Raw genomic sequence first — 23,518 nt, forward strand, 5'->3', positions numbered from 1 at the left:
ATGTTGCACGTCGGTGTTATAACCGCATACTTCTGTTGGTCTTCAAACCCTTATTTCAAACCAATTATTTTTCTTACAAATGTACACAGAGAAAATTACTGCTATGAAATCACAAGTCGATAGAAGATAAGATAAGGCCATCGTGAAGTCCAAGATCATGTCATGAAGGCTAAGTGATTCATTTACATGACACAGATAGCCTATCATTTAGGCCCAGTGGATACAGATCAGGAAGGAAGTTCTTCATAGAAGTAATCGGGTCAGTATGTCAAGTGTCTCTTTGACTCAAATCTATTTCAGTTTCTAACCAAACTGCTGGGAGTCAGTGAGAAAGTGCAGTCTACATGATTAGGTCCCCCATCCTAGTCCCAGTCTGTACACTGATTTCATAATATTTTCTTGGTAGCAATATTAAGTCATTGATCAAGCCATCGCTTCAGCCTTGCTTGAGTAGGCCTAGTAGCATCTATCTATAGTCTCATTTCCCTCCAGTAGCCTAACACATGCTTTTAATCTGGCCAACTAGAATCGTGGAGGGCAAAGGTCAAACACACACACGGGATTTATTTGTATAGCACTTTCCATGCAAACATTGCAGCTCAACGTCCTTTTACATTTCCGTTTACTTAATAAACTCACTGCAATACTTTATCCAAGAAAAATTTATAATCTAAGTTATTTTATTTAAGTTTGGCTACCAAATCTGAGTGATCTTTAGACTCTTAATAATTGGTTAGAAAACCGCAAGTATATCAATGCTGTTCACGTTTAGTCGCATTAAACTTTCGATGACGTACACACTGCCAGTAATTCAGATGACTTCCAGCGCGGCTGTTGCAGCGACCACACGTCCTCCCCGTGGAAATTCATAATTGTGAAGGCAAATGCCCGTGCATGCAGAGGGAGTGTGTTTTAAAGGGAACAGCCCGGATTGCTAGGGCAGTAAACACGACCGTGCGCAACCTTCCATTGGTAGTCCCGCCTCTATGCCAAATACTACACAATGATTGGATACAGGCTTGTTCCAATTTTCTACTGCATGGCATTCATGTCAATCAATTCTTTAGAAGGGTTTGTCTGACTGGCTTCTCGGTGGTGTATGGGTCTGGTGCTAAAGAAGTATCTTATTAGCTTTTTGAAAGACATCGAGATCCACTATCTTTCTCATTTTAACTAGCATAATCGCGTTTCAATCTAACGATTCAGAAGGTCATAGTTCTGAAGAGGTTTCGGGAGTGTATGATTTTGAGATCTTGATCTTCACCCAGACTTTTCCCAAGAGAGAACGGGTAAGTACAGCTAGGCTACAGGCGTACAGCATGTATGTCGCATTTTGTATTGTTGATACAGTTATTCGATCAGGAAGATATTGCTGCGCTGCGGTAGTCTATAGAGACGGCAGGCCCAGCATCGAGGGCTTCAGAGAATCCCACCAGACATACGTCATTCTATTACATAATTGTCTTATTAATTACTTTCTGGCAACATGCTGTGCCTATCTGATATGTTAAAGTGGAAGTCAGATAAAACAGACAATGGCTTATGTGTAGTAGATAGGCTACTATTAATTGGTTATTATTGAATGGGACGTATTAGCATGGGTTGATCTGATTGAATTTAACATGGGTATTAGACATGGGCTGATCTGATTATTAGTCGATTTTCTGATTTTTCCGATTTCCGACTTTCTGCAAGCAAGATTAGCTATTTTTATTTTATTTTTCTAAATCAGTAGGCTATAACAGACCACAGGCCAACTAACTTAGCTCTCTCACCATGTGTAACCTAATGGTTTGGCTGCAGCATCTCTACACAATGATGTGACCCAAGTTTGCACTCTCTGCATATTTCCAATCATTTTGTGTGAATGCACTTAAAACAAGCTGTAACTGGTTTGGGGGACTAACGTTATTACAAGGCTATAACCTTTCTGTTCAGTTGACAGGTGTCGGTCAACCAACATTCTGTATTCACAGCAAGCAATTTGTTTGTTTATATAAAGCTATGCTAGCTAGCTAACTTAATCTGACTGGGACTGTCACATGTGATGTATTGTGCCAGGCAGCCAAAACAAGTTTAGCTAACATTTATTTTGGATTGCTATAGCCAGTTTATACGGTGGCCCTGAGTGTCAAAACACACAAATTCACACTTCACATTTAACAAAACACACCAATCTTTTACAAAACACAATGACATTTCGGGTCACGGAAAGGGTGGGAGAATACTTCTTGTTGGTGATTGGACAGAACCAAAGTCATTTCAGAGTTTATTCAATGGATTCAATGGTGGGTTGGTGCTACATCGGAGGGATGCTCAAAAGTCGACGCTACTGTTTGGTTGTTAATGATTGGACGTGCAAATGATTGGATGCACTTGTTACAGTCCTACAGTCCTGCGGCTTCCACAGATTACAGACTCGTTTCATTTAGTGTCAGAGCGCGTTATATATTGATTGCTGTCGGGATGTAATGAGAATTACCCCCCAAAAATGTAACAAAAAGAGCATCTGAGCCCAAACAGTGAAGTCACCAATAAACACTAAAGAATAATAATAAGAAGCACATTTCCGATAAGGGTCCAATTACAGACCCCCATCCTGAGACCCGGTGAGCCTTCTGAGGCCATGCTTCAGTAGAATCCTGAACAAAGCATGTCACTTCCTTTGAGATACAAACAGGCCTTTCTTGTACCGTCACTTTTGTTCAAGAAGATATGGAAAATGTATGGTAATGTTCACAATGTCGACATTAGTATGCATCTAATAAACCTGCGACTTGTTTGCAACATGGTTCTGCATGGGCTCAGATCACAAAGCATAATGACTGTCTCCCTTTTAACACAAGCCATGTTTCTGCTTTGAAGTCAACTGCATCGTTCTGTACCCAAACAGCTGTCAAGGTCTGAGCAGCTGTGATAAGATGGCCGGTATGATGTCACTTGTTGAAGCCACCCAGTCTCCTCAGTCCAAATTATTTCAAGCGTGCTTCCAAGGCTCCACAGGACATTTTAATGTCATGATATGTGGAAAGCATAATGGAGGATAAGGCTACATCATATACATGTCCTGCTCCTCTTCCATCCTTTCAAGCCTCATTTAAAATTCATGCAAGGACACTGGTGAGAGTAGTACACAATAGAAACAGGACCCTGCTGAGAATAGTACACAATAGAAACAGGACCCTGCTAGTACACAATAGAAACAGCACACTGCTGAGAGTAGTACACAATAGAAACAGGACCCTGCTGAGAATAGTACACAATAGAAACAGGACCCTGCTAGTACACAATAGAAACAGCACACTGCTGAGAGTAGTACACAATAGAAACAGGACCCTGCTGAGAATAGTACACAATAGAAACAGGACCCTGCTGAGAGTAGTACACAATAGAAACAGGACCCTGCTGAGAATAGTACACAATAGAAACAGGACCCTGCTGAGAGTAGTACACAATAGAAACAGGACCCTGCTGAGAATAGTACACAATAGAAACAGGACCCTGCTAGTACACAATAGAAACAGCACACTGCTGAGAGTAGTACACAATAGAAACAGGACCCTGCTGAGAATAGTACACAATAGAAACAGGACCCTGCTAGTACACAATAGAAACAGCACACTGCTGAGAGTAGTACACAATAGAAACAGGACCCTGCTGAGAGTAGTACACAATAGAAACAGGACCCTGCTAGTACACAATAGAAACAGGACCCTGCTAGTACACAATAGAAACAGCACACTGCTGAGAATAGTACACAATAGAAACAGGACCCTGCTAGTACACAATAGAAACAGCACACTGCTGAGAGTAGTACACAATAGAAACAGGACCCTGCTGAGAGTAGTACACAATAGAAACAGGACCCTGCTAGTACACAATAGAAACAGCACACTGCTGAGAGTAGTACACAATAGAAACAGGACCCTGCTGAGAGTAGTACACAATAGAAACAGGACCCTGCTAGTACACAATAGAAACAGGACCCTGCTAGTACACAATAGAAACAGCACACTGCTGAGAATAGTACACAATAGAAACAGGACCCTGCTAGTACACAATAGAAACAGCACACTGCTGAGAGTAGTACACAATAGAAACAGGACCCTGCTGAGAGTAGTACACAATAGAAACAGGACCCTGCTAGTACACAATAGAAACAGGACCCTGCTAGTACACAATAGAAACAGCACACTGCTGAGAGTAGTACACAATAGAAACAGCACACTGCTGAGAATAGTACACAATAGAAACAGGACCCTGCTAGTACACAATAGAAACAGCACACTGCTGAGAGTAGTACACAATAGAAACAGGACCCTGCTGAGAGTAGTACACAATAGAAACAGGACCCTGCTAGTACACAATAGAAACAGCACACTGCTGAGAGTAGTACACAATAGAAACAGGACCCTGCTGAGAGTAGTACACAATAGAAACGGCACACTGCTGAGAGTAATACACAATAGAAACAGGACACTACTGAGAGTAGTACACAATAGAAACAGGGCACTGCTGAGAGTAGTACACAATAGAAACAGGGCACTGCTGAGAGTAGTACACAATAGAAACAGGACCCTGCTGAGAGTAGTACACAATAGAAACAGGACCCTGCTAGTACACAATAGAAACAGCACACTGCTGAGAGTAGTACACAATAGAAACAGGGCACTGCTGAGAGTAGTACACAATAGAAACAGGGCACTGCTGAGAGTAGTACACAATAGAAACAGGACAGTGATGAAAGTAGTACACAATAGAAACAACACTGCTGAGAGTAGTACACAATAGAAACAGGAAATGACACTGAACTGTTGCCAGGGACTTGGGTTGTTTCTAGGACTGTACCCGACTCTGAATTTTGTGAGTCAATCAGTTTTGCCTGTTCAAACCAAATATTCGTTTCTTTTTCTTTTTTTTCTAGTCTTTTTTTTCTCATTATTTCCATGGACCTTAGTGCTCTGTCTATGGGGAAAATATTTGTATATCTTAGTTAATGCAATAAGATTGATCTAGGAAAGCAGTTTTTGTGTTGTGATATTCTGTTTGGGAAATTCACATGATTGCCGGCGCACAGCAGAGGGGAGAGGCCCTGCCTTCTTTCCTCTGCTCTATCAGTCTGTAGTCTCATTTTACTGTACAACAAATAGTAATAGCCTAAATCTAAAACAAATGATTGGCCTGTCCCATATAAATCACAAGGCAGGTGAGTGGTCTTAACCCACCAGCGCATCTTGACAGTGGAGCAAAAATGACTGCTCGACTTAAAGAATCTCAGCCTCCAACTGCTGATTGGACTCGTTGACTTTAAGGGTCAGCCTTAGCTCTGTCCAATCACAAACAACAAGTGTTGTCCCACCCTTTCCGTGATCTGAAATGTTATGTTTTGTGAAATTTTGTATTTTGACCCTCAAGGCCACCTTAAGTTTGTGTACAATTTGTTTTTATACAGTAACTAACTGGTAATAATATATTGCCCGGCAAACAAGCTGTACCAATGAAATACCATTAATTAAATATCATTCATGGTCAGCTAGGTTAGGTAGCAAAGTCAACTTACCCAGCTGACATGATTACTATGGCTCATTATTTGTTGCTGTGGAATTGTATCCAGTTGCCTCATTCTTACTGTTGAAGATTTTTCCCACAACCCCGAATACGAAGGAGAAAGAGAACTACTTGACTCTCTTAAGCCTGTGAACGTGATTCCGACACCAAACAGGGTCGATTTAGCATGATGAATCCTCGAGCCGAGATACACTAACCACCCTCAGGGAGCGGCGGCCTAACGTGCTACTTCCTCTGGGATCCGGCCATACTCAGATCTGGGATCCGTCCATACTCAGATCTGGGATCCGGCCATACTCAGATCTGGGATCCGGCCATACTCAGATCTGGGATCCGGCCATACTCAGATCTGGCGAGCCCAGCGGACAACTGTACCAACACAACAGGATGATGCATTAGACTGCTGCATCACCGCAGACTCCGTGCTTATGTGTTCGCGCGTTAGTGAATGCATCCGTCACACAATTGTAAATTAGTTTCTCTTTTGGCCCTTGTTCTCAGACCCTGAAGAATGCATCAGATCAAGGCTAGCTAGATTATGTAGGCCGAGAGGAATCCAACGATGTCCACCTCTTCACATTTGGTAAATTAGACTAACCATTAGATCGACGAGAAGGCGACCAATTGTATCATAGGTGGGGGACGACAGGTTCACTGTGTACCTGTTTCTGACTGTACACAGAGTGTGTCAGTGATATATTCTTCCTTATCTGATTTGAGGGAAATGCTTGTAGGAATATTACTGGCATCAATTCTTCCTGGAACCTTGGTATCAGTTGTTCATCATCATTTCGAGTATGTTTGAAGCACTTTCGTGAGAAAACCAAACGGAACCTGCCAGACCACTTTAGCTGCCATTGTCCTCACAGACTCTTGACTTCAGTAGAGGTGATTAAAAATGATGGGCAAGTCTGACAGTGGTATCCCAGGTCCTGAAACAGACCCGGTGGAAATCCATCCCTGCTTGTACAGCCTCCCAATAAGCCAGACTTAAAAACGGAGCCTTTCTGTGTTGCCACTGTTCTCACAGCTGTGCTAATAAGCCCGAGGCGTTACGCACTCCGGTTCCGTCAGTCAGCTGTGCATTCCAACCCACTCTGTGAAGGGAGACCCCAGAACTACATCATCTCTGCTGAAACAAAGCCTTGCTCTGTTCACTTCTGCTACGCCATCTGTGGAATACTAAAAAACAGCGCTCTGTCGGTCAGTGTCGTAATCCCCCTCTACGTTCTGTTATCAGAAGTATGGGAAGCACCTGAACAATGAAGGCAAATTATTGCAAAATATTAATATCACTGTTGATAACCCACACCGAGACAGACTACACAGAAACAAAACCAGCCGGCATTGAAGTGAAAAGATGACAGACTGACTGGCTGATGTGCACCTCATGAAGATAATGACTCAGCAGTACTGTGGTTTTCTAGTCTCGATACACAGATATTCACATATATACCGTGCTGGTGAAGGGGAACTAGGACAGAAATGGTACACATGTTAAATACCTGGGGTGTGCGTGTGTGTGTGTGTGTGTATGTGTGTGTGTGTGTGTGTGTGTGTGTGTGTGTGTGTTCGTGTTCACCGGGTGGTACTATTATGAGGGTTTTCACTTTTCAGACTCTGGGTGCATTGTAGAGGCATGGTTGTACAGCACTTTGGTCGATTTTTGTCATTTTAAATGTGCTTTATAAATAAAGTTTGAGTTGACTTGAGTAGATGGTGTAGACCCCACCTATCTACACAGTAGTGTGGAAACAGTAGCACAAGTAGGTCAGCCTGAGTTACTAAAGGAGGGGCAAAGAACGAGCCAATAGAACTAGACAAACACAGGAGGTCTCCGTGTCATCTGCTAAGGAGAACAGGAAGTTACATTTTAGTATTTTCTTTTCCAGGGAATTGGACCGGCTTCCTCCTCGCTTGTAAATGAAGTCATGACCTAGTGTAGAGCAGGAAGTAAAGTTTGTTGGTCGAGTGACATGGACAGCCCCTCGCCTCCATCTCGACTGAGTTGGCAAGCTTCCCGAAACTGCCTCGGATGGCTTTTTGATCCATATCAAGGATTGTGGAGGCTGTTTTATGTTGAGCGAATGTTAAGTGACTGATGGTCCTTGTCAGTTAGTCATTGTTGGTGGTGTAGCTCATCAGAGTATAGATGGTTCTGTTAGCTGAGAAGGGATGCCAGATGCTCCCAGTGGACTTTTTATCCCCGGGGTAAAGGGATAGGGTGACGGAGTTCTCTATTGTTGTCTGATCTACCATCTGGTCAAGCCTACTGCAGATAGCTATCTGGCCTAGACATTATGAATATGAGTGAGACGTTCTACCGGTAACTAGGGCTGCACAATTAATCGTGAATTAATCGAAATCGCGATTATGACCTCCGCAATTAACTAATTGCAACAGGCCGCAATTAATGTGATTAATAATTTTGCTTTGAATTGAGTGTGCTAGGACTACACGGACGAATCACAGGTGCTTATGCTGTCTGACCAATCATATGCGTTCCCACTGAGTGGTTACGAAAAAGATGATGTCGCTCAAGCCCAGCAGGTCATATGCAAACTGTGCAGAGCTAAAGCTATTACTTTGAAATATTAATCGCAATTATTAATCACAATTACCATTTTGAAGCAAATAATCGCAATTATTATCTTTTGTCATAATCGTGCGGTAACATAGCCTATGGCCCAGGCTACGCATAAAGTTAGCAGAAGACTGTAGGCAGGGGCATGAGTACAGTAGGGCACCAGGCCCTGTCTGCTCTCTGCTTTATCTTTCTGTTTCTTTCATGGTCTGTGTTTCTCAGTAGAGGCTGTGTGTTTATGTGAAGAGGATGCTATTGCTACCCTGCTGGTGAAGAACCTTCCGGAGGCGCCAACAGACGGAATCGCCTCGGTTCCTGAGGTTTCCTGTGAGGGCGGATGTCTTTGCTTTAAGAAAGAAAAGTTACAGCGTCACTATATCAAACGCCTTCGACTAGTCAGCTTATGTAAATACTGAGATATGCAGCAGCACCGGCCTGGTTGCTTTCTATCCCATAATATTCTTTTAATATCTATTATTATCTATCTGTATGTTGGGAAAACTCAACATGCAATAGCATTGCCGTACGCAACATTATCAGAAGGGACAAGGGTGGATGATATGTATTCGCTTTTACCAACCGCGCAGATGGCATCTGGTTTATTTGCTAATTTGGATAATGGAGAGTCTCTTGCACACCTGAATGGGGTCTCAGGGCGCAGGCGGAGTACGTATTGTAAGGACAAAGGAACACCTGCATATTCTTGAAGGACGTGAGACCGAAACGCTGCATATGTTTTCTGTTTCCTGATTTGCTCATTTCAAAAGAAAAAGATGGCGGCTCGCTCTTACTTGATCCAGTCTATTTCATTATAATGAAACCAATGTTTCGGCACTCAATACCTTCATCGGGGTAGCTGTCGAGTTTGCAAACTTCTTTTTCTAGTTTAGACTACCCTCTGCACACCGACAAACTCTTAGGTCTTTCCTCTCTGTAATGTGTTAATATATGAAGAACAAAATAAAAAAAAGATTAGGTTACAAGTACCTTAAATTGTCAGTGCTTCACCATTGGTGTCTCTCCCATCCGTCGTCTGACTCGTACTGTCTTACTCAGCTTTGTGTGTGTGTGTGTGTGTGTGTGTGGGTATGTTTGTGTGTGTGTGTGCGTGCGTGTGTTTGTGTGTGTGTGTGTGTGTGTGTGTGTGTGTGTGTGTGTGTGTGTGTGTATGTTTGTGTGTGTGTGTGTGTGTGTGTGTGTGTGTATGCGTGTGTGTGTGTGTGTGTGCGCGTGCGTGTGTGTGTGTGTGTGTGTGTGTGTGTGCGTGCGTGTGTGTGTGTGTGTGTGTGTGTGTTCAGTTTTAAGGAGGACCCTCAGGATGGCGCAGTGGAACCAGTTACAGCAGCTGGAGACCAGGTATCTGGAGCAGCTGTACCATCTCTACAGCGACAGCTTCCCCATGGAGCTCCGCCAGTTCCTCGCCCCCTGGATCGAGAGCCAGGACTGGTGGGTACCAGGGGGATCAGTACCAGCAGGGATCAGTACCAGGATCAGTACCAGGATCAGTACCAGGGGGATCAGTACCAGGGGGGATCAGTACCAGGATCAGTACCAGGATCAGTACCAGGATCAGTACCAGGGGGATCAGTACCAGCAGGGATCAGTACCAGGATCAGTACCAGGATCAGTACCAGGATCAGTACCAGGGGGATCAGTACCAGGATCAGTACCAGGATCAGTACCAGGATCAGTACCAGGGGGATCAGTACCAGGGGGATCAGTACCAGGATCAGTACCAGGATCAGTACCAGGGGGGATCAGTACCAGGGGGATCAGTACCAGGATCAGTACCAGGATCAGTACCAGGATCAGTACCAGGGGGATCAGTACCAGGATCAGTACCAGGATCAGTACCAGGGGGATCAGTACCAGGGGGGATCAGTACCAGGATCAGTACCAGGATCAGTACCAGGGGGATCAGTACCAGGGGGGATCAGTACCAGGGGGGATCAGTACCAGGATCAGTACCAGGATCAGTACCAGGATCAGTACCAGGATCAGTACCAGGGGGGATCAGTACCAGGATCAGTACCAGGATCAGTACCAGGGGGGATCAGTACCAGGATCAGTACCAGGGGGGATCAGTACCAGGATCAGTACCAGCGGAGATCACTGCATTCAAACTCACTGGTGTTTTGGCCCAGATGTTCTCCCTGTCTGCTTGTTTGTGTTTTTTTCGCTGAATCACAGAAGAGTTCCTGCTTTGTTCAGTGATGTCAGAAGCATCGTTTTAACTCCTCCAGGCCAGATTAAATTTGCCCTAAAATAGTTCTACATCAGCAACTGAATTATAGCCTGACTGCTAGCAGGGGCAGAGGGATGAAGCATCTTTGGCTTTGAATTTCATCATGTACCGTATACCATTTGGGTCTTACTTTGGCTTATAGTCCCCCGTTCAAAATCAATCAATCAATCAAAGCTTTATTTGTATAGCGCATTTCATACCCAGAGGCAACACAATGCGCTTTACAGAGAACAAGGGAGGTGGGCAGACGACCCACCCCTACATATTCTAGAGGGAAGCAAAAAAACAGTAATCACCCGGGGGCCAGATAAGTGAGCTGTAAAAAATTCTTCCCTGACCCCTCTCAACAAGGCGATCGAGCAAGCTCCTGGAGTATGTTTGTCTACCGGCTAAGAACATTTATAAAGCAATACATTACATTAAATAACATTTCAGAGTAAGAGAGGCTAAAAAAACACATTTACATCATTGCTACAAAGGAACCAGCATCGGGGGTTGGAGACCGTATTTCTGCTGTCCCCTTGTTAGGATAGCGGATCAGCCAGTATAAACAGGTGTTGGCAGGGAGTCACCTATGATGACAAACTGGTGCCAGTAAAAAGGTGTTTCAGTTGGGCCAACTTCCTCATAGTTTTCCCTCCAGGTCAATGGTGATACTGTTCATGTCAACATCCCGTTCAAAGACAACACCCGCGCTTTCTAGTCTTTCTGTATTCCGATACCAGAATCAAAGCGGTGTTTCTGAACGGCGAACGAAAATTTCACATCCGTTCCGTTTCTCGCCACGCAGGGCGTACGCCGCCAACAAGGAGTCGCACGCCACGCTGGTCTTCCACAACCTCCTGGGGGAGATCGACCAGCAGTACAGCCGGTTCCTCCAGGAGAACAACGTTCTCTACCAGCACAACCTGCGCCGGATCAAGCAGCACCTGCAGAGCAAGTACCTGGAGAAGCCCATGGAGATCGCTCGCATCGTGGCGCGGTGCCTCTGGGAGGAGCAGCGTCTGCTGCAGACCGCCACCACGGCCGCGCAGGTGCGCCGCCTCGCCCCCCCTACCCCGCCTACACACACACACACCGGCACGGGGCCGCGCGTAGACGACCGAGATATCGAGAGCTTCGGACGTTTCTACGTTTAAAATGATGCGCTGTGCTTGCTTGTTTTTTTAGTATTTGGTAGGATCTACTCTTGAAGTTGTTTTTGGTTTGGTGTGTTGGGTGACATACTGTGTGTGTGCGTGTGTGTGTGTGTGTGTGTGTGCGTGTGTGTGTGCGTGTGTGTGTGTGCATGTGTGTGTGTGTGTGTGTGTGTGTGTGTGTGTCCTCCAGGATGGCCAGGCAGCCCACCCGTCTGGAACGGTGACAACTGAGAAGCAGCAGATCCTGGAACACAACCTTCAGGACATCAGAAAGAGGGTTCAGGTGAGCGTAGGTCACGCCCACCATACGACGCTAACGCTGTTCTCTACCCAATCACATTACATCACAGTCATTTAGCATGTTCTCTACCCAATCACATTACATTACAGTCATTTAGCATACGCCTTTATCTAAAGCTACTTACAAGGTAGTCAGTGTACTACTACTCGCCCAAACTCAAAAGTGCATCTCCTTCCTAAACATGCGACTAAGAGCATAATCTAGTGTTGAAGCCAAAGTGCAAGAGTAACAAATTCTCATAGTATTGACTCAGCAACTCTTGATTAGTTCTGTCTGATATTGTCTTACTCAGGATATGGAGCAGAAGATGAAAATGCTTGAGAACCTCCAGGACGACTTCGACTTCAACTACAAGACCCTGAAAAGCCAAGGGGGTAAGTTTCAACCGTCAGACGCTCCTCTCCTGTCTGTCCCCTGCGTTAAAGAAAACGCTAACCCGTCTTACTGTTCGTCTGCCCAGAGTTATCACAGGACCTGAATGGGAACAGCCAGGCGGCCGCCACCAGGCAGAAGATGGCCCAGCTGGAGCAGATGCTGAGCGCCTTGGACCAGCTCCGGAGGGTAGGAGTTAATTTGCAAATTTCAAGGAATTTCATTAATCGATTACACAAACCAGTCGATTAATTGATAAGAACGTCCCACGCCGGACTGCGCTTTGCTCACTTCATTTTTGTGTCTTCTTCCGCTGTGTCGTTGAGATTTCCCGCCATCCCAATTAGCCTTCGCTACATGGCGTGGCGCCCTCATGTGCAGTCAGACCGTAAATCATGATTACATTTCACGCAACTCCTGTTGATAACGTTCGTTCCCCCCAAAAAGGTTCTGTTCCATTAACAAGCAATTAATCGAGTAACCAAATCTTTGAGTAAATTCTTATCGGCAGTTATAGTTGATTAACTATTAACATCCCTAGTAGCAGTCTCCTCAGTGTCTTCCTCTGTGGGACAGCCTGGGTGGGAGGTACCGTAGCAGGGCGGACTGACCCGTTTTCTACGCCTCGTTTCAGCAAATCGTGACCGAGATGGGAGGGCTGCTGTCGGCCATGGACTTCGTGCAGAAGAACCTGACGGACGAGGAGCTGGCGGACTGGAAGAGGAGGCAGCAGATCGCCTGCATCGGGGGGCCGCCCAACATCTGCCTCGACCGCCTGGAGACATGGTAACCCCACACACACACACACCTCGCACCGGACACACCCCCCTCTGGTCCACCCTCTTCAGCTCGCAACCCTTCCCTCAATAGTCACCGTGTTTGTGTCTTCAGTGAGACCCTAGAGAGAACAGGTTCTACCTCAGGCTAACGTGCTGCGCTTACCAAAGATCGATTGACGTAGAGCAGGCATTCCCAAACTGTGAGGCGGGCTTCCCCCGGGGGGATCCAAAGAAATTCAGGGGAGGCGCAGATTATTTTTTCGAATTTTCTATGGTTTTTCGTGAAAACAAAAGCGTCCTAACGTCCTAACGTTAACTAGCAGCAGGTGCCACCGAGCTAACTTAGCTGTGTAACGTTATGGGCTAGCTAACACTGCCTTGCAAAATGGACAAATTTGGGGGTTTGGGGGGGGGGGGGGCGCGGGTGTGTCACTGTCTTCAGAGGGGAGGCCCACATTGATGGAGTTTGGGAACCCATGATGCAGAGCGCTCGCCGTTTCTCCCCGCGTTCAGGATCACGTCCCTGGCCGAGTCCCAGCTCCAGATACGCCAGCAGATCAAGAAGCTGGAGGAGCTGCAGCAGAAGGTGTCCTACAAGGGAGACCCCATCATCCAGCACCGGCCCGCCCTGGAGGAGAAGATCGTTGACCTGTTCAGGAACCTCATGAAGAGGTGGGTTCCCCGGTTCCCTCTTAGTCCGCCACACACACAGAACCCGATGGTTCGCACATGGGTTTTTAGACGTGGGGGTCGTCACCTAGAATTCCAAGACGTTAATTGTTAAATTAGCTTTCATGAATGTGATTGTGGATTCTGATTTGGGAATCACAGTGCGTTTGTGGTGGAGAGGCAGCCTTGCATGCCCATGCATCCAGACAGACCACTGGTCATCAAGACAGGCGTCCAGTTCACCAACAAAGTCAGGTGAGAGAACACCCGTGACCCATGCTGACACGAAGGGTTCCTCAACATCATATTACACACTCTCATTTTGTTACTGTTATCCACAGATGTACAAACAGTTCTCTTCTCTTTCAGATTACTGGTGAAGTTCCCAGAGTTGAATTACCAGCTAAAGATCAAAGTGTGTATTGACAAGTGAGTTCTACAGACAGAACCCGCTGCCCAGTCTCGTCATTCTTCTAGTCAGGCTCAAATAGCCTCAAATAACTAAAGACGGATTCAACTTTTTCTGTAGAAGTTAATTGACTGATATTTTTTGTCTTACAGGGAGTCTGGTGATGTCGCTGCTATTCGAGGGTAAATTATCCTCTAAAAAGAACATATTGATGCTCTGATTTGGAATCGTTCATCGCGGAGGTTCTGAATAACCAGATTTCTCACTCCAGGTCAAGAAAATTCAACATCCTGGGCACCAACACCAAGGTCATGAACATGGAGGAGTCCAACAACGGCAGCCTGTCGGCTGAGTTCAAACACCTGGTGAGGGAGAGACTGTGGACTGACCGTATGTCCATACAGGATGTGAGCGCGTGAATGACCAATAACTTCCTGTCTCTTCCAGACCCTGAGGGAGCAGAGGTGTGGCAACGGGGGGCGGACCAACAGTGATGTAAGAACCACCTCTCACGCACGCCGCTCTCACACTTCAGGATGTTTAAAATCCCAACCGATTTCCGAATCGGGTTGCATCACGCACATAAGGAGAATTTTAACAGAGATTCTCGCGTATCTCAAACATGCGCACACGACAATATTTGAAAATAACGGCTCATCACACACTACAGGATATTATTGTTGCCGAGGGAGCAACGAACCATTGTCGCCCTCTCACTTGTAAAGTTGTGATGTAATAATCTTAAATATCAAACATGTTTGATATTCTCGGGACCGACCCGATGGGTCTGCGAGCCGATCAGGAGGTTTAAGATTGGATTACATTACAAGATCATCTGGGCCGAACATCAGACTGTCGGAAGGGGTGAATCGGGATAAATCGGCCCAAAAATCCTGTAGCGTGAGCTGGGCATTAAACACCCCGCTAGCCTTGTACCTCCTCAGAGCTCAGGGGGAGGGATGGTGGGATTCGAACATAACGGGTCCACCATGTGGTTTAGCAGCAGCGTCGGAGGGGTGTTTGTGTGCCGGTCTGAGCTGTGCTCTCCTCCCCCAGGCCTCGCTGATCGTCACCGAGGAGCTCCACCTCATCACCTTCGAGACCGAGGTCTACCACCAGGGCCTGAAGATCGACCTGGAGGTGAGGCCACGCCCGCTGCTCTGTCTGCGTAGAGGAGCCCTGGAAACGCCGCGCTAGTCGCTACACGCGCTTTGTTGGAGACCGGAACGGCTCAAGCGTTCGGCCTTGCTCTGCGCTCAGTGGGTTTAGAGCTAAATCACGCTCGGGTCATTAAACGACGACGAGCCGGAACTCGCACAGCGAGCCGCCGGACGGGCCGTTATTCCACAGAGCTAGGATGTACTCACCCTCGCCGCCTCTGCAGCGTCCTGCCGGGCCGTGAACCCGAGCTCCTCCTCACGCCACTCCGGGTCCCGTGCTCCCCCCCGCGCTCCCCCACCCGGCGGCCAGCGGAGCACCTCTAGAGATGACCCCCCCCCCCAGTTACCGCTGCCCCGCCCTGCCCTGCCCCCCTACCCAGCGCAGGAGAAGGAGAAACCGTCCGCTGTAGAACCGCGTGTTGAGCTGAACGCCGCGCTAACGCAGTACTTGCTGCATGGAAGCACGCGCCGCTGCGAGAGCACATTAGTCAGGGTCATTAACGCGTTGACAGGGGAAATGAGGAGATCAGTCTGATGTGTGCGCGTGCGTGTCTTTGCCTGTGTGTGTGTGTGTGTGTGTGTCTGTGTGTGTGTGTGTGTGTGTGTGTGTGTGTGAGTGTGTGTGTGTGTGTGTCTAGATGATAGCACTTTAGCAGAGTGTTGCTGCGTTAAGGCATCATTGTCAAAGGGAGATGAAGGATCCCTTGTCTGGCCCTTGTCCAATTACTGTCCTCCAAGGGAGACACTTCGGGATACCTGCTGGAACCCTGACCAACCCCTTCTAACGTGTCTCTGTCTGGGCCTCTGCAGACCCACTCCCTGCCTGTGGTGGTCATCTCCAACATCTGCCAGATGCCCAACGCCTGGGCCTCCATCCTTTGGTATAACATGCTCACCAACCACCCCAAGGTAGGTCGGGCGCCCCCTAGTGGACGAACCACACAACCCTTGCATTTTGGCTTTAGCACTAGATTATGCTCATAGTCACTTGTTTAGAAAGGAGATTCACTTGGGAGTTCTGGCAAGTAGTAGTACTCTAACTACCTACGTTAATTGCAATTATTGAAAGTCGCTTTGGATAAAAACATCTGTTAAATGACTAATGTAACGTAACCCTCCCTCGACCTTCGAATGCCTTTGGTGTGTGTGTTTCACCTGTGGTCCACGTCAGGAGTGGGATGACCTGATGTTGACATGTGAGCGTTCTCCTTTCAGAACGTGAACTTCTTCACCAAGCCCCCGGTGGGAACGTGGGACCAGGTGGCCGAGGTGCTGAGCTGGCAGTTCTCCTCCACCACCAAGAGAGGCCTGACCATCGAGCAGCTGACCACCCTGGCCGAGAAGCTCTTGGGTGAGCGGAGGGCGACGCTGCTCGGACCTGTAATATCGCCCTCCGGCTGGTACCGCCTGTAGGGTGTTAACATCTCGTTGTGTTGATCTTGATCCAGGGCCATGTGTGAACTACTCTGGATGCCAGATCACCTGGGCCAAGTTCTGCAAAGTAGGTCGCCTCCCCTGGCTAGCTTTCTAGCGTCTTATTCTTCTCCATTGTCCTCCTGGAACTCGTTGGAACTGGTTTGTTTCTCTTTCTTTTCCCGGTATTCCCTTAGGAAAACATGGCCGGAAAAGGCTTCTCGTTCTGGGTGTGGCTGGACAACATCATAGACCTGGTGAAGAAGTACATCCTGGCTCTGTGGAATGAAGGGTGAGTTCCTGGGAGGTTGCTGGGAGGTTGCTGGGAGGTTGCTGGGAGGTTGCTGGGAGGTTCTTGTGAGGTTCTTGGGAGGTTCCAGGGAGGTTGCTGGGAGGTTCTTGGGAGGTTCCTGGGAGGTTTTTGTTGCTTATTGCTTTAGGGGGATTTATGCATGTTATCTGTTACTGTCCTGCTTTTAAGACATCAGGGACCATTTCTCTTTTACATGTCAAACCTTGGATTTTGTTGTCTGCTATAGCCATACATAACATCAGCAAAAGGGTTTATTTAAACAAATGCTGGGTTTTGAAGCCTCGGCGCTACCATTGAATAACTTATTTAGACGCGTTCTGTCCGAGTGAATTTATTTTTCCAAGGTAGTCTTCTTCTGTGGTGGTGGCGGTGCTTTGAAGCTTCTCTCTCTCTTCCTCTCTCTCTCTCTCTCTCCTCCCTCTCTCTCTCCCCTCTCTCTCTCTCTCTCTCTCTCTCTCCCTCTCTCCCTCCCTCTCTCTCTCTCTCTCCCTCGTTGTCTCAGGTACATCATGGGTTTCATCAGTAAGGACAGAGAGAGGGCCTGCCTGAGCCCCAAGCCTCCAGGGACGTTCCTGCTGCGCTTCAGCGAGAGCAGCAAGGAGGGGGGCATCACCTTCACCTGGGTGGAGAAGGACATCAGCGGTGAGGGGATCCGCCTTCTCCGCCTCTGATTGGCTCTCTGGCGTGGCTCGGCCTCTGATTGGCTCTCTGGCATGGCTCGGGCCCGGCTCTCGTGACACCTTTCTCATCTGTGTGTGTGTGTGTGTGTGTGTGTGTGTGTGTGTGTGTGTGTGTGTGTGTGTGTGCGCGTGTGTGTGTGTGTGTGTTTAGATTGCTATTCTTGCACTTTGCCTTCAGAACTAGATTATTCTCTTAGTCACTTGTTTTAGAAAGAAGATGCACTTGTGAGTTCTGGCAAGTAGTAGTACATTGGCTTTTCCTACGCTAAATGCAATTATTGTTAGTCGCTTTGGATAAAAGTGTCTGCTAAATGACTAATGTAATGCGTGTGTGTGTGTTCGTGTTTCTGCGTGCGTGTGCGTGTGTACGTGTGTGTGCGTGTGTGCGTGTGTTTGTGTGCGTGTGGGCGTGTGTGGGTGTGCGCATGCGTTTGCGCGCGTGTGTGTGTGTGCGTGTGTGTGTGTGTGTGTGTGTGTGTGCTTGCGTGTGTGCGCGTGTGTAGGCAAGACCCAGATCCAGTCGGTGGAGCCCTACACCAAGCAGCAGCTCAACAGCATGTCCTTCGCCGAGATCATCATGGGCTACAAGATCATGGACGCCACCAACATCCTGGTCTCGCCACTCGTCTACCTCTTCCCCGAGATCCCCAAGGAGGACGCGTTCGGGAAGTACTGCCGACCAGAGGCCACGCCCGACGCCGAGCACGGAGACCCCATGAGCAGTAAGTCCTCCTCACAGAGGAACAGGATGTCCACACCCTGGGAGTCAGAACAACCCGGGATATTCTCTCCTTCAGGTTGATTACTGCTCTTATCCTTCTACTGTTGGAAGATAGATAGATAGATAGATAGATAGATAGATAGATAGATAGATAGATAGATAGATAGATAGATAAATAGATATATAGATAGATGTATCTATAGATAGATAGATCTATAGATAGATAGATATGATCTTCAGCGTGGGACGTCCGTCGGAGTTAACGTGTGTTTTGTATTTATTCCAACAGCCATCCAGCCGTACCTGAAGACCAAGTTCATCTGCGTGACCCCGTAAGTGGATCTGTTTAAGAGCCGCATTTCATTCCCATGTTACTTAGCGGACTGTGTTTCAGGTTAGAACTCCAGAGACGTAGCTGATCAAGCCTCGCTGTCAAACTCCACCCTGTCTGTGTAAATTGGGAGCTCTTATTGAAATGTTTGCATTTTCTCAACAACATTCCTGTTTTACCTACTGGTGTTGGGGGGGTGGACCTGTTAGAGGGGTGGAACCCAGAGAACCCTGTTAGAGGGGTGGAACCCAGAGCCCTGTTAGAGGGGTGGAACCCAGAGCCCTGTTAGAGGGGTGGAACCCAGAGCCCTGTTAGAGGGGTGGAACCCAGAGCCCTGTTAGAGGGGTGGAACCCAGAGCCCTGTTAGAGGGGTGGAACCCAGAGAGCCCTGTTAGAGGGGTGGAACCCAGAACCCTGTTAGAGGGTGGAACCCGGACAGCCCTGTTAGAGGGGTGGAACCCAGAGAACCCTGTTAGAGGGTGGAACCCGGACAGCCCTGTTAGAGGGTGGGAACACAGAAAACCCTGTTAGAGGGGTGGTACCCAGAGTTCTATGTCCTCAGCAGGACTCTTGAACCCACCAGGTGGTAGAGGGAGGAAGAGCAGCGACAAGCATCCCTTCCATCAGAAGCACAACCGTACCGGTCACTGACCAGAACTGCCTTGACCAGGGCTACGCACTCGTTCAGCAGGACCAGAAACACAGCTCCTCAGGGTGAACACACGAGTGTTAAGGTGCGACCGGGATTCTCTGCAGTGTTCCGCGGCGGGTTTCGGAGAGAGGGTGCGGGGTGTGTGTGTGTGTGGGGGGGGGGGGCGGAGGTGGTTGTGGTGGACGTTGTGAGGTGTGTCCGGTCAGTGAGAAACCTAACCTGTCTCCGTAGGTGTCCCTCCGTGTTCATGGACTTTCCGGACAGCGATCTGCTTGGGAACGGCTTCCCTGGGTAGGAGGCGTGCGGCGTGTGGGGGAGGGGGGGGGGAGGCGGCATGTACCGTAGCCGGGCTCCATGTCTGTCTGTTCACCTTTGTTCCAGTGTGTGGGAGGGTGGGAGGGGGGGCGGTGGGGGGGGGGCCCCCCCCTCGACTAGAACCCTCCCCGGCCTGTTTTGTTTCCATCTCAACCGCCACTCTCCTTGGTTTTAACACTAAGAGCATCATCCATCGGTTTGATTGCTTGTTCCACCCTCAGGGTCGGCGTTGATCTCTCTTCCAAACACGTCTGTCTCTCTCTCTCTGTAGATCACTCGCCCATAAAAACACGTCTCTCTCTGTCGATCGTTCGCCCGCCCGGACCAACCTCTCGCTCTGCGCCCGTGCGCTGTCATGGCAACTGAGGCGGCCGTAGGGAGCAGGGCGGACGATGTGTTTACGGCCGTGCTTCTCGCGTGTCTGTGGGGAGGCGAGGGTCCACGCTGAGGCTGTCGGACCGGGGGGGGGTCACACAGCAGAATGGCCTCCTCTCACACATTGATGGACCCTCAGTCTAGATGTCAAGTCGGTTCTGATAGCGCAATCTTGACAGACTCCTTATTTGATTAATTGGCATAATGCTTGATTGATTTCTCTGTTCATGGAGCAGAGAGCTCATTTTGACCCAGTCTCCTATTCTGAACCAAACACATTTAGTAGGATTAGTCCTTGCGGTCATGAACTTTCACACTAACCTGTTTCAGCCTTATGCGTCAATGCGCTCAGTGTTTTCTCAGAGAAAAATAGAAGTGCAAAACCCACAAAGAAGTGCTCTGTCCGATCTCTTCACTCGTCGCTCCCCCCTCCTCTTTTCCCCCCCCTCTATCCCGGTTCCTATCTGCTCGCCTTCTCTCTGGTTCTGACGGACACGAGCGCATTGACCCATAAGAGCTCTTGACCAGATTCATTGACTTACTATCACCTAATCAACCCTAGTTTCTCTCTGGTCTCTCCGCCCTGACCGGTGAGATGACCACGGCTGCTGACGCACACGAGCAGACCCACAGTCAGTTTCTCTGTTGTGATGAAACGGACATGGTTATCGTATCATGATCGTGACGTTTGCAAGCCTGAATGCGTGTTGACATGTAGAGTTGCGATATTGCCCCTGCGTGCGTGTGTGTGTGCGTGTGTGTGTGCATGCAAGCGCGTGTCCTCACGTGCGCTATTTTAGTTCTCATGCACCGTCTGTATCTTGTTGCTCTGTTGCAGCACAAACTCTGGGAACACCAGTGACCTGTTCCCCATGTCTCCTCGCACCCTGGACTCCCTCATGCATAACGAGACAGAGAGCAACCCCGGACCACTGGGTGAGCTACACACAGATCACCACACACACACACACACGCGCGCAGGACTTAGGGATGTAACAATAACTTGTATAACGGTAAACCGCGCTAAAATGAAATTCAATGTATTGCGATAAAATTATCATTAAAACCGTGTTTGATTTTTGCGTGAAAAACTCACTGTAAACACTGTCCAGCATCAACCAAAGTTAGCAACAGTTTCCATGACGAATTATTTGAATGTTTATGTAAACAAAAAGTGCATAGTGCTGCTAATGTTATTTGTGGCGTTCAATATAAAACTTGGTGAAACAATTTCAGCGTATCAGTAGTTTTAGAAAAGGTTCAGCACATTTTAAAATAGCGCGATAACGCTAATAACCGTGATAAGTTTGGTCACGATAATCGTGACATTAAATATTCATACCGTTTCATCTCTAGCAGCACTGCACTCACACATTGAGACCTGTAGATGACAGAACTTCTCTTTTCTTCTCAGAATCCTTAACTTTGGACATGGAGCTGAGCTCTGACGTGGCCTCGCCAATGTGAAGAGAGTAGTGCCTAGTGAGACGGCAAAACCTCGCCCACTTTTACGTTTTAACTCTGACTTTTTCTAAGCACCACCCACAGTGTCTTCTTGGCCACATATGTGATATAGGACAATTGTTTTGGTTCTGTCTTTACACACCTTTATAGGGTTGAGTACCATGCTAATGCTAAAGTCAGTTTGATGTTGTTGTTTAGGGTTAAGTATCCCTGGGAGAGAAGGTAGCAGACAGGATATGGGACTGTGGCAGTACATCATAAAGCAGTGAATGCCCACCCACCGGATGGTTTAGGTGTCTCTAACAGTATATTGAATTTTTATTTTTGGAAAAATATATATTTTTGTTTCCCTGACTCTTATACTGGTTTTAATTTCATTCATAAATCTCTGTACTTTTGTGTGTGTGTATAGGAATGTCTAAAGTAAAGAGGGAGATTTCTAACGTTCATCCACACAGCTTTTCAAAGAGCATATTATTCTGAATTGGCTATAATGTTCCCAGTGACTTCACTGGTGGTGTTTTAAGTGATCTATGTGTCCGTCTGTGTCCTGTTCTGTTCTCTAAATGATCTTTGCACCTCGTTGCTCTTTAGAACCAGACTGTGTGTCCCTGTGATACCAGATGTGAGGAATCTGATCCATGCAAGTAAGGAGATAAGGACCAAAGTGACCAGAAAGTAAATCGGCTAATTTCAGTCACTTAAAGGTCATTTATCTCAAAGGAATGCTTTTCTTTTCTCTTTTATGTTTGAGAAGAAACTGAATCCCTCGACTGGCCTTTATCCTGTCTCCTGTCTACACATGCAACAGGTTGCAGTAAAGACAGCTTTGAATTGTAGATATATTATAATCAACTTTGGTTTTCCCTCCCCTTCGTCGTTTTATCATAATGTGAATTGCACTTCTTATTTTCACTAAAATACCTTTTTTTTCTAGTGTCTGAAATAGTCTTTGTCATTAAAATATATCACATACTGTATAAATGCTTAGTTTAGGCTAAATTCATATGATATACTTTCTCTTCCATGTTTACTATTTCTTTGTTGTTATTTAAACCGAATCATTTTGAACAGTTTAATGCCGTGGAAGTGTCTTGTGCTCGGCGGCTGTTGAGCTGGCCCTTCCACACTCTGTTCTCTCTGTACTTGTCGTTAGAAATAAGCTTCCTGTAAATTATGCTGCAACTACTCTTGATTTGACTTCCAAGGTAATAAAACAAAAAAAGATATTATCACTGACAGGACTTGTCTCTTTAGTCATTCATCTTCTGGCTTATTTTCGCGTGGGTTTGTTGGTGTACAAAGGTTATCCTTTTTGCAAGCTTTGGCATGTGCATCTTAATAAAGTGCTGGTATGTGTTTTGTGCTCTTGGGAAAGAACTAGAGCGCAAAAAGAGCTTTAGCAACATTCAGAGTTCATTAGAGGTCACCTCTTTAACTAATAGTCACTTTACTGAGATGAATAGTCCATCAGAGTGTCCCCTCTTGGCCACGGCTCAGTCCAGTCCTCAATGGCGCTGGTCCAGAGCTCTCAAACGGAACATGTCCTCCAAAAGTAAAACATTAACCTAACGAATCAATCAATCAGAAACAGATTATTGCCAGATGGCTTTCACATACTATTAATTTTCTCTAGTAGCAAATACAATTCAGTACAATAATACAGTGCAGTCTGCAAGCCAAGTGCAAAATACAAGTGGGAAATGCAGTTCAATACAATACTGTGCTATAGGCCGACACAGTGCAATCTGCAATAATGTACGAACAATAGGCCTACAGAGTCAGTGAGGGTGCCGGGCCTTGTTGAGGAGGCCAGCTGGAGTCAGGAAGAAACTGTTTTTGTGCCAATAGAGATTTTGGTCCTGATGGAGCGCAGTCTCCTGCCAGCAGGGAGCGGCTCTAAGAGTTTGTGGCAAGGGTGTGATCGGCCGCCATCTTTCTTGCCTGGAGGCGGGCCGTTCCCGGAGAGATGGCGTGCGTCCTTGTGTTCCTGATTCTGTGGTAAATGAGTCCAGTTGATGTGTCTTT

General features: G+C 47.2%; 1 protein-coding gene across 3 annotated transcripts; it reads left to right on the plus strand.

The window, feature by feature from the left end:
* The first annotated feature begins 1,090 nt into the window (after positions 1-1,090).
* stat3 (signal transducer and activator of transcription 3 (acute-phase response factor)) lies at positions 1,091-22,718 on the plus strand. 3 transcript variants are annotated; one of them, XM_084448304.1, is made up of 24 exons: positions 1,091-1,289; positions 9,451-9,598; positions 11,188-11,431; positions 11,727-11,819; positions 12,130-12,211; positions 12,298-12,398; positions 12,844-12,995; positions 13,502-13,660; positions 13,820-13,912; positions 14,027-14,086; positions 14,219-14,248; positions 14,338-14,431; positions 14,514-14,561; positions 15,123-15,206; positions 16,037-16,135; positions 16,442-16,577; positions 16,675-16,727; positions 16,837-16,931; positions 17,455-17,594; positions 18,136-18,354; positions 18,643-18,685; positions 19,568-19,627; positions 20,865-20,962; positions 21,441-22,718. In XM_084448304.1, the coding sequence occupies exons 2-24, from the start codon at positions 9,471-9,473 to the stop codon at positions 21,491-21,493; spliced, it is 2,364 nt and encodes a 787-aa protein (XP_084304430.1). In that variant the 5' UTR covers positions 1,091-1,289; positions 9,451-9,470; the 3' UTR covers positions 21,494-22,718. The 3 variants fall into 3 exon arrangements, with proteins under 3 accessions (XP_084304430.1, XP_084304432.1, XP_084304431.1); XM_084448306.1 differs by lacking the exon at positions 19,568-19,627; XM_084448305.1 differs by lacking the exon at positions 21,441-22,718 and having other exon boundaries at positions 19,923-20,894.
* The last annotated feature ends 800 nt before the right edge of the window (positions 22,719-23,518 follow it).

The sequence above is a fragment of the Borostomias antarcticus genome, assembly GCF_949987555.1.
Source record: "Borostomias antarcticus genome assembly, chromosome: 14".
In the NCBI taxonomy this organism is placed as follows: Eukaryota; Metazoa; Chordata; class Actinopteri; order Stomiiformes; family Stomiidae; genus Borostomias; species Borostomias antarcticus.

Coding starts and splice junctions, on each gene's coding strand:
- stat3 (XM_084448304.1), top strand. CDS start 9,471: ATGGCGCAGTGGAACCAGTTACAGCAGCTGGAGACCAGGTATCTGGAG. Junction 12,399..12,843: donor CCTTGGACCAGCTCCGGAGG/GTAGGAGTTAAT, acceptor GCCTCGTTTCAG/CAAATCGTGACCGAGATGGG. Junction 18,355..18,642: donor GCACGGAGACCCCATGAGCA/GTAAGTCCTCCT, acceptor TTATTCCAACAG/CCATCCAGCCGTACCTGAAG.